General features: G+C 41.7%; 5 protein-coding genes across 5 annotated transcripts; 2 read left to right on the forward strand and 3 right to left on the reverse strand.

The window, feature by feature from the left end:
- The first annotated feature begins 334 nt into the window (after nt 1-334).
- Nucleotides 335-787, forward strand: LOC125630000 (histone H3). Its single transcript, XM_048835383.2, has one exon. It carries the CDS (start codon nt 357-359, stop codon nt 765-767), a length of 411 nt encoding a protein of 136 aa, XP_048691340.1. The 5' UTR covers nt 335-356; the 3' UTR covers nt 768-787.
- Nucleotides 788-1,283: 496 nt separating this feature from the next.
- On the reverse strand, nt 1,284-1,872 carry LOC125630022 (histone H4). The gene has a single exon (XM_048835411.2). It carries the CDS (start codon nt 1,827-1,829, stop codon nt 1,518-1,520), a length of 312 nt encoding a protein of 103 aa, XP_048691368.1. The 5' UTR covers nt 1,830-1,872; the 3' UTR covers nt 1,284-1,517.
- Nucleotides 1,873-7,797: 5,925 nt separating this feature from the next.
- On the forward strand, nt 7,798-9,411 carry LOC125630012 (histone H2B 8). The gene has a single exon (XM_048835399.2). It carries the CDS (start codon nt 8,210-8,212, stop codon nt 8,588-8,590), a length of 381 nt encoding a protein of 126 aa, XP_048691356.1. The 5' UTR covers nt 7,798-8,209; the 3' UTR covers nt 8,591-9,411.
- A 792-nt stretch (nt 9,412-10,203) lies between these two features.
- Nucleotides 10,204-11,029, reverse strand: LOC125629987 (histone H1.01). The gene has a single exon (XM_048835371.2). The coding sequence runs from the start codon at nt 11,007-11,009 to the stop codon at nt 10,356-10,358; it is 654 nt and encodes a 217-aa protein (XP_048691328.2). The 5' UTR covers nt 11,010-11,029; the 3' UTR covers nt 10,204-10,355.
- Nucleotides 11,030-13,005: 1,976 nt separating this feature from the next.
- LOC125630004 (histone H2A.J) lies at nt 13,006-13,757 on the reverse strand. Its single transcript, XM_048835388.2, has one exon. The coding sequence runs from the start codon at nt 13,590-13,592 to the stop codon at nt 13,203-13,205; it is 390 nt and encodes a 129-aa protein (XP_048691345.1). The 5' UTR covers nt 13,593-13,757; the 3' UTR covers nt 13,006-13,202.
- Between the last annotated feature and the right edge of the window lie 1,277 nt (nt 13,758-15,034).

Genomic DNA, 15,034 nt, shown 5'->3' on the forward strand with positions numbered 1-15,034 from the left:
TCCGTGACGTGTCCCCGTCACAGCACTCCCAGGAGTGCTGGAATCGGAGCTTTCTGTGATGGCCATGCGTTTATGAGATCCATGAATTAAAATATAATTCAATCGATCGGTCCCTTAAGAAATACCTCGGTACAGCTACCCCATCCACACTTCCGGGGGTATTACTGACGTGCCTTAATCGGAGCTTTCTGTGAATAACGCGGGCTTTTCAAATTTATTTTGAATAGTCCAATGAGAGTTGTCGTCTCTTTCTCATCCAATCAAGAGACAGAGTTTGTCTATAAAGAGCGGTCTGCGCGCTCGGCTCGATTCATTCTGCTTCTTGTTTTCAGAGTTAAGAGAAGTGATTGTGCAGAATGGCCAGGACCAAGCAGACTGCCCGTAAATCTACCGGTGGCAAAGCCCCTCGTAAACAGTTGGCTACTAAGGCTGCTCGGAAGAGCGCGCCTGCCACTGGGGGAGTGAAAAAGCCCCATCGTTATCGCCCCGGTACTGTGGCCCTACGAGAGATTCGCCGTTATCAGAAATCTACTGAGCTGCTCATCCGCAAGTTGCCCTTCCAGCGCCTGGTGCGTGAAATCGCCCAGGATTTCAAGACTGACTTGCGCTTCCAGAGTTCGGCTGTTATGGCCCTGCAGGAGGCTAGTGAGGCATATCTAGTTGGTCTCTTCGAGGATACCAACCTATGTGCTATTCATGCTAAGAGAGTCACGATTATGCCTAAGGACATCCAGTTGGCCCGGCGCATCCGTGGGGAAAGAGCGTAAAGCCCCTCTTTTGCAACCACTTAAAAACCCAAAGGCTCTTTTAAGAGCCACCACGTTTACACGGAAAAGAGCTGTATCTCTGCTTTAATATTTTAAGTGGCTTGGAAAGGTACATACATCGTATGTTATCCTTGCGGAAGGTAAAACAGCTCGCTGTTGGCCTAGGATTTTTTTTTTAAGCTTAATGCACGAACACTTAAGGTGTTATACTCTGCTTTATCATCGGAAACCCCTCCTTTTTCCCTGTAGTTCGTGGGTCGGGGTAGTTCCTCTATTATGCAAAAAGAAAAGGAGTACTTGTGGCACCTTAGAGACTAACCAATTTATTTGAGCATGAGCTTTTTTTCCCCCCCTCTATTATAACTCCCGCAGGCTAACATACAACATCGTCCTTCCATGGTTCCTCTTTTGCATGTAGGTACGCTCGCATACATTTTGAGCCGTGTGTGCGGCTTTCACGGAGTCCTCACGATGGCGTGGGGTGTGTGTGTTGCAAGTACTTCCCCCAGTTGAAAACTAAAGGACTACCTTACCCTTTATTTATAGCGCAAACAGTACAATCATTCTATAAATTTCGCTTCACCTTAAATAATTATTAGTTTGATTAAGGAATACATAAACAAGGGCATGAATACTCCTTGTCCCAGAGTTCTCCAAGAACAGCAGCTCTTTTCATGAAAGTGTGGGTGGCTCTGAAAAGAGCCTTTGGGTTACAAATGTTTTCTAACAGACCATTTTACAGGCACGGGTTTAGCCTCCAAATCCGTACAGAGTACGACCTTGACGCTTCAGTGCATAAACAACGTCCATAGCAGTCACAGTCTTCCGCTTCGCATGCTCAGTGTAAGTAACAGCATCTCGGATCACGTTCTCCAAAAATACTTTCAGCACTCCCCGAGTCTCTTCATAAATGAGGCCCGAAATGCGCTTTACACCCCCACGACGAGCCAAACGCCGAATTGCTGGCTTGGTTATGCCCTGGATATTGTCCCTCAGCACCTTTCTATGACGCTTAGCGCCTCCTTTTCCGAGACCCTTGCCTCCCTTCCCACGACCAGACATGTTCGCTAGCACTACAGACAAAGCTGTGGAGCGAGAATGGGTGGCCGTCTCTGTATATTGCCTGAAGTACGACCTGATTGAGAACTGCAGAGGAAAAAGGGCGGGCCATTTGCACCTTTCCTCCCCCCTCGCTCTTCGCTGTCCATGCATGCGGCGGTTGGGACGGGACGGTCCTAGGCAGGCAAAACATTCCAGCTTTTCCCCCCCCCCCCCCCCACTGGTTTCCTTTAGCAAGCAGGCTAAAAAAAATTGACAGCTTTAGGATTAGGAGACTCAGGCTAGCGCTAATCATTATAACTGCCCTGGAAGCCCACGTTTCCTGACACGGCTGGGTCTCTCTCAGCGTGCTGCTGGTCAAATTAGGAATCTCTTTACAATGTCTTTTCTGCTTGTCTTTTGAATATTTTCCCTTTCGATAACGCGGCTTCCCGTGGGGTGGGGGTGGCTGCTATTGTGTGGCTTTGTAAAGCTTCCCCTCCTTCCCGGTTTCAAGTAGGAATCTGCGGCAAAATATGACCAATCGGGTTCACTGACAGATTTCTTTCTCCCCCTCTCTCTAAGCCTCTCCGACATTCGTCGCCATTTTCCAAAATTTGAACAAAGGAGGGTTTCAAGTCTGCTACATTCAGATCTAATCATAAGGGACGAGGCTGGGTACCTACGTTGGTTCTGTTTTCTGTCTCCTCACATAATGTGAATGATGTCGTTGCCAGGGTGTGACTACTGATTTGAATGGTTACAGAACCGGCACTCAGAAAAGCAGGCTCCTCTCCTGAGTTCAGGGGACTGGACTGGATGACCTCTTGAGGTCCTTTCCACTCCTATGATTCTATGAAATCTAATTAATCTGTTTCACAAAGGGAGTTGTGGGAGTGTGGCGGAAATATAGGTAGCCTTTCTTTTATAAAGTGGGTACAAAGGGGGCGGGGGTTGTGTGTGATTTTGTAAGGGCTAGGTTTTTACTTACTTGGACCAAAGTACTGGGAAAAATACCCACATCTACCCAAAATTATGCAATCTATGTATATTTGCCCAGGTACACATACACGGTAATTAGTGAATTACATAGTAACAGGTTGTCTTTGGTTTGCTGATCTCTGCAAATCACGAGTGATAAAGGTTTTCTTAAAGTCAGTCATGAAATACAGCACTGTTTTATTTTTATTTTTCCTTTGTTTCCATCTTGGGAGGTGGTGGTTTTGTTGATTGGTTGGTTTTGGTTCCCCTCTCCCCAATTCATTCATTTGGTGTGCTCCCCACATGGAAGAAAACAAGGAAGTGTATGAGTTTTAACCAGGCAGCAATTTTATTATTCAAATTACATCCAAGGTCCCCACGGGGAAACAGATCACCACAGTCACTCCCACTCCACTGATCCTTTGCCAATTCTTGGACCCTCCACTGCTCAGGAAGCCAATCACACTAGAAAGGTCTCTGGGCACTTCCACTCACCCACTAGCATCCCTCTCTCTTTCAGTCGTTGAGATGAGAAGGGACCTCAAACTCCAGCTAGCACCACATCAAGTGTATTGGCATCGTGGTTCCTATAGGATAATGCCTGACTCCTTCCCCTCCCTGTGAAGGTTGCTGTGCCCCATGCTAGGAAGAGGAATCTCTCACTTCCACAGGGTAAGACATGAGATAGACTAAGCCCTGGTGTCCTGCTCTTAAATCTTTCCACCAAGAGGAGTTAAGTATATTCCAGTTCCTGTTAGGGAGGTCAAACAAGCCTCTGTTCATATTACAGTGTGCACGTCACAAGTATGGACCATTTAGGGCAAGTAGGATTCCATCCCAAAGGTAGTTCTGCTCAGCTCAGCATGAGGTCTGCACTCCCGATGCCCACTTGAGGGCACACAAGGAGTGATACGGAAGAAATTCCAAACTTGAGCCATTTTCCCCATTCAGGAATCTTGTAAAGAGTGTTCAATTCATGCAGTAAGTGACTGGTGCTCTCACACTGGAACCAGGCTGTGGGTACATGAAACACCCGTCTCCTTGGAAGAATTGTGCACTGGCCCTGACCAATGTGCTTGAACAGGACTGGTATGCAAGGACAGAGACGGACCCATTTAATACCTTCTAAGGCATAATCTACTAATCCAGACATTGGCAGGGAAGGGGGGAGGAGGGGTTAAACTACCACCTTCACTAATGCCTTGCCATGAGCACTCAAGTAGGCCATCAGGCTCAGAGGATTCTACTTTAGATTCTCCCATTTAACAGATAAGACTAAAAGCCTGCAAAGCTGAAGGCTGCGCTTTATCATGCTTTGGAGACATGGCTTACTGTCTCATGACCATGGAGGGACAGAGGACATCAGGGGCTACCACGTTATCCGTATTTCCAGCATGACAGAAATATTAACATAGAGGTGGCTCCTTACTGAAAAGCAAAGTTGCTTTAGTTCTGTAAGCAAAGAGAAGTCTCTCCTGAGACATTACATCAGACAACGTAAACTAAAAACCAGAGTTCTGCACAGCTTACATACAAGCCCCTTCCCACATCTCATACCAGTGTCTGCTTAGTGTACTGTTCTCACAGGGTTTTTCAAGCACCTTTCACTAGATGATCTATTCATACCTTCATTGTCTTGGTTTCCCTTGGGAAGCGTGGGATTCAGCCAGGTGTGGTAATAGTAACTGTTTATTGTGGTCCCCTAGCTTGTATTGTACATTAGAATGTAAAAGGCTGCACTCTCATGGATAAAGACTCCTGCCCCTTTGCTCCAGTTAGGGGTTTGCCCTAATATAGCTATAAGTCTGCAAACCTCAAATTAAAGTTTATAAGGCTGAAGCAGGGCTTCAATCCATTAAACTGCTGTAGGAAAGGACCCTGGTTGAATATTATATGTGGAGGGGGATGGGCCGCTCCTCAATAGATTTCTCATTACATCAGACCACATGTCAGAGGGATAAAGTTGCCAACAGCATCAACACCGGGCATACCACCTATTGCCAGTGGTTGAAGGTTTCCATTTTCACGTCCACAAATACCAGTTGCTATGTTGTGCATATGTTCAGGCTGCAAGAATGGCTAGTGTCCCAGAGAAGATGAGGGCGAGATCGCAACCATAGGGGAATGCTCAAATAGAAAGGGTCTCCAACTGTATCAGAAGCAAGAACCAAGCCAAGGGGTGTCAGCCCTAGCTCCAGATCAGGGTGATCAGTCCAGCCACCACATTGCCCTACCGGAATAGTGATGGGCCCAGGGCACAAACCAACTAGATTGGCACATCAAGGCAGAGTCACAAGGTAAAACCCACCCTACAGGTGGGGGGGGGGGCAGCAAACTGGGCCCACTCCCAGGCTAGCATTTGGCTGCTGATCACCACAAATCACAAGTGATATTGATTTTCTTGAAATCAGTCATGAAATATATAGCACTTTTACTTTTCCTTATCTCTGCATTTTGTTTTGTTTTTTCTTGTTGTTGATTGTTTTTTTCTCCCCAATTTGATGCAACAATGTAACCTAGAAGAGTAATTTAAAAAAAAAGTGGAGTAGAAAGAGTTGGGGAGGGGATTTATTGGCTTATTATGATATCGTATTTGTTATATAAAGAGAGCCCAGGGAAGCTTGTTTGTTTGCTTGCTTGGTTGGTTTTGTTATTGATTGTTGGTTTTGTTTGTTAAATCCCACTTTCACCTTTGAAAACAGTGATTTTATTTAAAAAATATTTAATATTTACAGATGATCAAAATAGTGATGGATTATTTATATAATTCCTGAGAGTTTACAGTATAAAGATAGAAGTAAATATAACCAGAGGTGGATAAAGGTGTCACAGATTTTTTTTCAATTAAAAGATATTTGTCATATAATTTGTTAGTATCACATTTTCTTTGTGCATTTTCTAATTTTTAATCTTTTTGTCCCTGTTTTCCTTGCATCAGCAGAAAACTTTCACAGAAGCTTTCTCAGCCGCCCTTAATTAAGGGGCAGAAGTTATGTTTCTCAACATTTCTTACAATTTTGCGTGTTATCACCAAATAATGCCTTCCTCAGACACATTTATTATATATTTTTAAATTCTCTTTCAAAACAAGGCACTAAACAAAAAGCTTTATGAAGTAAATGGTATTATTTATATGAAAATTAAACACATGTTTTCAGGATGAAGTTATAGAAAATCCTAATAGATGTTGTAAACTATATAAATTAAAAAAAGAAAGGTGATAGAAACAGTAACCTCAGTTTGTAAATAGATTTTTCACACCATATTAGTTTGATAACATCACTTAAGGATTTTAGGGTGGGATTTTCCTCAAAAGCACTGAGATGTGGCCTAACTGCTTCAACTGCAGTAACTGGTAAAAAAAAAAAATCCCATTCTATTGAGTTCAGTTGGAACTGAGTTAGTCTATAGGTGAGTGATTTTGACAAACCCTGCATCATGAACATGAATTACTAATGATCTAGGCAATGAGCATTTACTGTGGTTAAGGAAAAAGTCAGTTTTCTGGAAAACTAGGGTGGAAGAAAGGAAAATGTGCATAGTCCAATAATAATGTTAGATCACTTCAGTTTCTGTTTGATAAATGTAAACAACTGAACCAAACAGCAGTGGCTTTTATTAAACAATTTAAACATAATTTACAATGTAGAGAAAGTAGATAAAATAGACTAACCTATTGCTACAGTGCTTGACTGAAAATTGGAATGGCTCTAACCTTTGGATTTGAAAGTGTAGGATAACAACACCTAACTATGGTTTAGAATGACTCATTAAAGAATATATATTTGTATAAAATCAACTCCCCACAATTCCATAATAAAAATATAGATGTCCTCTTTGAAGATACTTTGATTGTATTAAATCATTACATTTTCTTATTCATAATAATACTATTATTCAATGTTGAATTTACACATTATTTTTATTATCACAGCTACCCAGGTTAGATTTCAATAAACAAATTTACATTTTGATTATTAATATATAGAGGTCTTGAATCTAACTTTGTTTTACATGACGCACACAGTCCACGTAAAACAAAAGAAAATACCAAGTGTGTGCTAACTAAGCTGGTATCCTGAAAGCACATGCAATGTATTTAATTTTAATCACAAGAAGTCAATAGGAAAGTACAGCATTAAGCATTTTGTCTTTGCAGGATGACAGGTGAAATTCTGGCCTCACTGAAGTCAAGGCCAAAAACTCATTGACTTCAATAAAGCTAGATATTCCCTGGCTCATTGGTCCTGCAATGAGTTACACACAGGCAGACCTCTGTGGTCCTAATTATAGTATCATTTTGTCATTTTAACCTTCACCTATTGTTCTTATAAAGGATTTCCATTTTATTGCATCTCAAATATTTCCACATCAAATTTGTTGTTTACAATTTTTTTCACCCAACTGCCACCACTTTAAATTCATCGTTTATTCTGAAAAACTGTTTTTTATAGTTTTGTTTTTTATTCTCAATGATCATCAACAATAATGAATACTCCACAGTCCAAATTATTTCTTTAATTGCTCTTGTGTTACCTCATCTCCAAATTCTGATCACAGTTATAATTGTGTGATTTCATTAGCCTACAACCTCTTCATGTGCAGCTACAACTGAAGCCACAGATTTGGCCTGTAAACACATATAATTACCAGTGACAACAAGGAAAGAATCAAGGTAAATTTTAGATCCCACTGGCAAGTATTAAGGAAACACAATTTTAAAAAAAGAAAAGGAGTACTTGTGGCACCTTAGTCTCTAAGGTGCCACAAGTACTCCTTTTCTTTTTGCAAATACAGACTAACACGGCTGCTACTCTGAAACCTAATTTTAAAAAGTAACCTGTAGACTGGATTAATTTAACCTCAGGATTATTGATAAACAAATATGGAACTTTATAATGACTTTTCACAAATGCATTATTTAGAGTACATTTGTATAATTTGTACCTTTAATAGAGAAAGATCATAATTTTTTTTTTTTTTAGTTTCATTACTAATTTAGGAGTAGAACCCAATGATCCTTAGGGATTGAGAGTAGCGTCTACAGGGATTTGTGTTCCCCTATAATATAAACAGCTATAAGCCATTCCTGAATTCGACTTCGGCTCTAGCTTTACAGTTTTAAAAGCTTTAGTAGGGCTGCACCTAAAGCGAAACATTTGCAAATACTGCTTCCAACTATTGGTTGATAAATTGCTTTTTGATTGGTTGAAAAAAATAACAACCAATGGTGACATGGTATCTGAAGATGACCAATTATGAAGTCGTATGTGCCGGTGCTGAGACCATTTGTTTCTTGTATCAAATAGGAAGTCAGACTGCAAAAGCTACTCGTTTGCATACGCTCCCTATATATACAAGGGTAGCTGTGCCATCCGCATGCTATTGTTCTTGAGCTATTCAGCAAACGATAAACTGCTACTATGCCAGAGCCGGCAAAATCTGCTCCTGCCCCCAAAAAGGGCTCGAAGAAAGCTGTGACCAAGACTCAGAAGAAAGGAGATAAGAAAAGGAGAAAGACCAGGAAGGAGAGTTACTCTATCTACGTGTATAAGGTATTGAAGCAAGTTCATCCTGACACCGGTATCTCCTCTAAGGCGATGGGGATCATGAACTCCTTTGTAAATGACATATTTGAACGTATTGCTGGGGAAGCGTCTCGCCTGGCGCATTACAACAAGCGCTCGACCATCACTTCCCGGGAGATCCAGACCGCTGTGCGCCTGCTTCTGCCGGGGGAGCTGGCCAAACACGCCGTGTCTGAGGGCACTAAGGCCGTCACAAAGTACACTAGTTCTAAGTAAACTTTCAAATCTTTTTTTTCGGCTATAACCCAAAGGCTCTTTTAAGAGCCACCCACTCTCTCCACGGAGGAGCTGTATTACTATTTTATTTACTCCTATGCAGAACAACTAGTGTATAGAAAAAGTAGGTTTTCATTTTCAGACAAACACTAACTAGACCTTTTACTACAATCTAAAGCTTTATTTGCTCTATTTCAGTTACTAGTTTTCTTGGTGGTTAAATAGGATGGTTAAATGTGTACTGCTTTAAAGTCAAGGCCTACAACTTCCCTTCCAAAAGCTACCCCACCCCTCACCAAGGAGCATGAAGGCAACCTTCTAGCACTACAGGTTTATGTTTGATCTTAATCTCCAGGGTATATCGTAGTGAAAATACTGTAGAGCAGGCAAGTGTGGATAAGAATAAGGTCTTTGAAGTCTAAATTAACTTAATTTATTCCTTCATTTTCCTCCAGTTCCTGATTTGAGGAATTCTCCAAAGCCTTTTACTGAATATTTAGAGTGGGAAATGAGCAGGTTTTTAAAAACAGTTCAGGAGAGTTTAATCCCTATAACTGCTTAGAACTCCTAGTATAGACTTACTGTGTATACCTAACAAAAGATTCTCTTTCTATTGTTCTCAACTTCATAACTTTCTGAAAGTTATAGCTAATACAGACTGTTTTCGGCATCTTTGAGCATTAGGAAAATGGGGGGGGGGAGAGAAGAGACTGTTCTCACGACTACTGAAAAGCATATCCTTGCAAGGTACGCTGAACAGTTGTAAAACCCGACTGAGGAGACGTGTCTAGAGTATCACAGTGAAAACTGGTTGGTGAAGAGCACAGCTGTGCAGTAAATGTGTAGCGTTCCTGAAACGACGCCTGCATTGCACATATGAATATAGGGATTTCATCGCTTGTGTGGTGGATGTGACCTCCAAATGAGTCAGTTGTGCAGTGATTCCTAATTTGTGGGTTTTTAAAACCTTGGCACTCTAAGGTTCTTCGCCCTACATGTCCTCTTTATAAATGCTTTAAATTAGTAAATGGCAGCATGGTTCACTAGGTCACTATCGGTTAGCGAACCGAAAAAAGGTTTTGATCTTCTAATATTAACTAGGCAGCCATAGGCATATCTAACACGGGGGAGGAGGAAGATTAGTAGCGAGAGGGAATAAAACATAAAATAATAGCTAAACGCGCTGTGTATTAAACAGTGAAAACAAAACTACGAAAGACTCACATACACCCTCCCCATCAAGATATCCGTGTTCAGATTTTAAACGTGTATGTCAGCGCTAGGTGCCCTGCTTTAAACCCAGGGCGGGAGACGGACCAATCATTGCAGAGCGCGGGCTTTTCAAACTCTCCACCAATTTAGTCCTGCTTCCCGCAGCCAGTCAGGTGATTGTTTCTAAGTCAAACATTTACCCTTTGTCCCCTCACTGGATCCCCTACCCTCCCCCTCTGTAGGCAGAACAAATGACCTGAGCACCACTTAAAAATGTACGGGGGAGTATTCCGAACAGGAGTAAGCGCCTAGAAACAGTATCCATAAATATTTCCTCTTAGCTTCCCTCAGAACGACAAAAGTAACTTTTTAAGTTACTTTGTATTATTTCCAGTATTTTCTATTATTTAGTCACAAAAGGGGGGAAATTTGTTACTGCTGTGACGGTGAATGCACGAATGTTTCAGCTCCTTTTAGAAAAGGTGGGTGGCTCTTAAAAGAGCCGTTGGGTTTGTTTGCACGAGTTAGACTCTATTTTCTTTTTCAAATCCCTTTACTTCTTCTTGGGCGCTGCCTTCTTACCCTTTCCTGCTTTAGTTTTGGTTGGCTTCGGCTTGGCAGCCTTAGGCTTCACCGCCTTGGCCTTAGCCGGGCTCTTAGCTGCCTTTTTGGGCTTGGCAGGTTTGGCCTTTTTGGGGCTCTTGGCCGCTTTCTTGGCTGCGGAAGCCGCTGGTTTTTTGGCTTTTTTCGGGCTCTTTTTCACGGCCACAGCCTTTTTGGGTTTCTTGGCAGCGCTGGCGGGTTTCTTGGCAACTGGTTTCTTAGGCTTTGCCGCTGGCTTCTTCTTCGGTGCCTTCTCCTTAGTCTCACCCGGCTTCCTGTTAAGTTTGAAAGAACCAGAGGCACCGGTACCTTTTGTCTGCACCAAAATCGTTTTGCTCACCAGACTCTTAAGTCCTAACTTGATGCGGCTGTTGTTCTTCTCCACATCGTACCCTCCGGCAGCCAAAACCTTCTTAAGAGCGGCCAAGGAGAGCCCTTTGCGCTCCTTGGATGCGGACACCGCCTTGGTGATCAGCTCGGTCACGCTCGGACCCGAAGGCTTGCGCGCTTTTGAACCTCCTGCCGCCTTTTTCGGCTTTTTAGCAGAGGTTTTTGCCCCAGGAGCGGACACAGCAGGAGTGGCAACAGGCGCAGTTTCCGACATTCTAGCAGACGTTTTCTACGAATCAGAAGAAAACAATTGGGCTAGAGTAAGTCAGATGCCTGGTATTTATAGAGAAGAGCTACTCTGTGATTGGTGCGTTAAAGAGCCCGCCCAGCTGCAAGCCAGAAAGTACTCTTCTTCCCGTTCAGTTTGTGTTTCTTGGAAGTCAAAAAAGTGTGTTTTTTGCGGTATATCCGCCACCGAATCACCCCCACTTTATAGCGTGCTGAAGGGGAAAGAGGGTATTTTCATTCAGTAGAGTTTCCCGTCGGAGAAACAAAAGATGAGTTTTAAAAGAGTCAATAAACCGTGAGTCCTGGACCTGGAGAGACCTCGGGAGACAGAAACTTTTGTTTTTCCTTCTAAATAAAAACTGCACCGTGCTCAATGAAATTTCCAAAGTAATGAAACGTTATTCTTTAAAGGGTCTTCTCCCACTCAAGGCTCAAAGCCAGACATTTGAATCAATGTTTTCATAGTAAATTGATTTCAAAGAGAAGGAAGTAACACAAACTCGTCCATGAGCGTTGAATATGGATTAGAAATTAGCTTCTTTGACCAAAATCTTTTACCCTCCTTAAAACATGAAATGTTAAATTAGCACACCATGGAACAATGCGAGAAGCAGATTGAAGTCCCGTGAGGGACTGTTTGTGCCCCAAAAGTGGATGACTTGTTAAAGCAGAGTGGTTCGTAGGGTGCTGCTCTGTGTACAATACAGAGCTGCTAGCTATATCTTAGTCCTGTGTTACAGGAACCTTTATTATCCTAATAGACAAGGTCATAGTAACTTCAGGTGGAAGAATTATTGGCGAGGTTTTCTTAGACTATGAAGAAAATATTAACATTCATTAAGGCAACACTGCATTCTGAATTGATCCAGTAATCAACTTTTGAAATCCTGATCCATTGTCTAAAGGGCATAGCTATTGCTAAGGTCTTTTCATTCTTGTGCATTACAAACTTCAACAAATTGCCACTGACATGTATCTTTGCTTTAGGACTAGAACATTGCATATTACACATTATTGTTCAATTAGTGATGGATTTATGTTAATAAGGAACAATTTAAAATAGAAATAACAATCACATCTCTCTTACAAGATAGAAAGGTATGATGCAAACTTTCACAACAAAATTATACAATAAGGTTAACACACACAGTGAAGAAATAGAAGAAAACATTCCCTTATATTATTAAATCAAATGCAGAGCTCTCCCATAATAGGTAAGGACACATCCCTTTAATAAATCACACGGTTCTGCCTTGTGTTGTTTCAAGTGATTCCTAATGGTACTATATGAGATTAGATTTTAAATCAAGGGTAGCCATTTAAAAAGATGTTTTTCCTGTTACTACTTTTTCCTTCCATTTGTGACATTTTTGAACCCACAGACCAGTTTCATATGCAATATCTAATCATAAATGGGGACCAAATCTCTTTTGCTATATCAAATTAACCAATCTCCCACAAACCCCTAATTTATCCAAACTACAGAGGGAATGGGTTAGACAGTATGATGTGCTATATGTATTCGAAATTAAACGTGTTAAAAACTGTTCTGTGTACTTGAAGAATTTGAAACCCCCTTTTAAAGGAATTAGGGTTTCACTATTATTTTGGATTCAAAGGGACCAATCAATATTTCGGGGACAGTTCTTTAAATATGAGTATAAAGAACCCCAGGGCAGGTGAAAGATAACTTGGATAAAATTGTGTATATTTGTTTGATCTGTCGCAGCAACATTAAAACAAGGCTTTCGTCTCTAAGAGAACAGCATGGATTCAACATAGAATGCACCATAATCACTTGGTGCTATTGAATATTTATTTTTCTCAGTGGTTTCCTATGATTATATATACACACACAGTTTACAATCTGTTTTTACCCCTATCGATATTTATGGAACCTGGAAGAACAAAGGCCTGGTGCCTAGTTTTCCCTCCCCAAAAGGGGCTTCCGTTACTCATGAAAAGTAATGGGGGTGGGCGAAGGGGAGGAGAATCACTAATAAGTGCTTAAATTTTTGGCGATCCCTACTAAAGGGGTGGGCGGTTTCTACTTAACAAACAAGGCTGCTCTTTCTGTTTTAATGAGATGTAACTCTTTTTTTGAGACAGTAGGTGGCTCTAAAAAGAGCCTTTGGGTTAGCTGTGAAGTTGAAGGATTCACCTTTCTTCTTGGTCAGTTTCATTTGCTCTTGGCCTTATGACTTTCGGTTTTTTTGGGCAACAGCACAGCCTGGATATTGGGCAGGACACCCCCTTGAGCGATCGTGACTTTCCCCAGCAGCTTGTTGAGCTCCTCGTCGTTTCGGATGGCGAGCTGCAGGTGACGGGGGATGATCCTGGTTTTCTTGTTGTCCCGAGCAGCGTTGCCAGCCAGCTCCAGAATCTCAGCGGTCAGATACTCCAGCACCGCAGCCATATAGACCGGGGCGCCAGCGCCCACCCGCTCCGCATAATTGCCTTTGCGAAGCAAGCGGTGCACACGGCCCACCGGGAACTGCAGCCCAGCCCGCGAGGAGCGAGACTTCGCCTTAGCCCGCACCTTACCTCCCTGCTTTCCTCTGCCCGACATTGTAATTCGCTCTCTAGCAACAACTACCCCGCCCACAATCTGCTAAACCTGCCCTGAGCGCGTAGCAGCGCCCCAATGTCTGTCCTTTTATCCTGTCCGTGTGACTCGTAATGTAATTTGTGATTGGCTAAAAAATGAATATGGTCTGTTCCACCAATGGTGATGCGGATCTGAATCTGACCAATGGCTAGGCAGTAGTTACTGTAATTTTACCCTTCCTCCCTCTGCGCCCCCTCCCTGTCCCGCACTTCTCAGAGGCTGTCTTGCTCCATCTAAACGGCCCTCAGTAGTGACAATAAATGTGTTAGTCTCTAAGGTGCCACAAGTACTCCTTTTCTTCTTAATTGACTAACCTGTCTTTGTAAACCTGAGGCTTTTCTTTTACAGTATGTACTTTGAGTATGTGTCTCCTAGACTATTTTAGTGCTTTTCTGTCTGCAGAAGTAATAACTGGTCCTTCCACATTGGTGTGGTGTGGGATATCTAGTTAATTATAAAATAATTGATTCAAGGATGATTAAAAGGAGAACAGAGTAGAATGTTTTTTTTTTCCCCTGCATGAATCTTGCCATAAATGAGATACTTGTATTTAGTTTGCTGCTTGCTCCCAAGTGAATAAAAAGGGGGTAATTAATGTCTTTTTAACATCTTACCAGAAGATCCAAGTATATATCTTAGATATTTTCAGCCAAAAAAAAAAATAGGATACATGCTATCTAAAATGTATACAGTCAAAATACCATTGCTGTGAGGAAAGCTCAGCAGCCATTCTTTGGTAGCAAAAATGTACAGCTATTTAGAAGTGGAAACAGTTTGTCTTCAATGGCAATAATGTATATCTTTTTAGGAATGGGAATAATTCTGAGTAAACTGTGTTTAGCTTGACATATTTAGTTAGAATATCACAAAAAGTGATTAGTTTGTCAAGAAAAGCTAAACAAGAAATTGAGATACTTTTCTTTGAGGAAGGAAGGGAGTTAAATCAACAATATTTGAGACCATCACAGTGACAAATGTGGTGGGATTGGAAAATGTTTTTTTTTACAAAAATAAGTAACCAAATAAGAGTATGTTACTCTGGAAACAAATCATCCAGGTTAAGTTTTACACTGGTCAAGGCTAGACAACATTATCTCTTTGAATGTTTTGGAACCCTAATATGGTCTATCAGTCTCTGAGGAACAGTTTGTGATACCATTAGACAAAATGAAAAATATCTAATTACATAAGTAGTCCAATTGACTTCAGTAGGATTTCTCCAGGTATAAGGCTATCACCATCTGGCCCTAAAAGAGAACCATTAAATAGGTTCAGCACCTCAAGTTGGAGCAAACAGAGAACCTAACCTCCACCCAGTTGTAATGATCTGCCCATGTTAGAAGTGTCATCCCTGTGCCTCCTGTATTCAGTATTTCCAGTCCCACCATGAATATTATCTATCA

This window comes from Caretta caretta, chromosome 1, assembly GCF_965140235.1.
Source record: "Caretta caretta isolate rCarCar2 chromosome 1, rCarCar1.hap1, whole genome shotgun sequence".
NCBI classification, from domain to species: domain Eukaryota; kingdom Metazoa; phylum Chordata; order Testudines; family Cheloniidae; genus Caretta; species Caretta caretta.

Excerpts from the sequence above, each read along its gene's own strand:
- LOC125630000 (XM_048835383.2), top strand. The coding sequence starts at position 357 with ATGGCCAGGACCAAGCAGACTGCCCGTAAATCTACCGGTGGCAAAGCC.
- LOC125630022 (XM_048835411.2), bottom strand. The coding sequence starts at position 1,829 with ATGTCTGGTCGTGGGAAGGGAGGCAAGGGTCTCGGAAAAGGAGGCGCT.
- LOC125630012 (XM_048835399.2), top strand. The coding sequence starts at position 8,210 with ATGCCAGAGCCGGCAAAATCTGCTCCTGCCCCCAAAAAGGGCTCGAAG.
- LOC125629987 (XM_048835371.2), bottom strand. The coding sequence starts at position 11,009 with ATGTCGGAAACTGCGCCTGTTGCCACTCCTGCTGTGTCCGCTCCTGGG.
- LOC125630004 (XM_048835388.2), bottom strand. The coding sequence starts at position 13,592 with ATGTCGGGCAGAGGAAAGCAGGGAGGTAAGGTGCGGGCTAAGGCGAAG.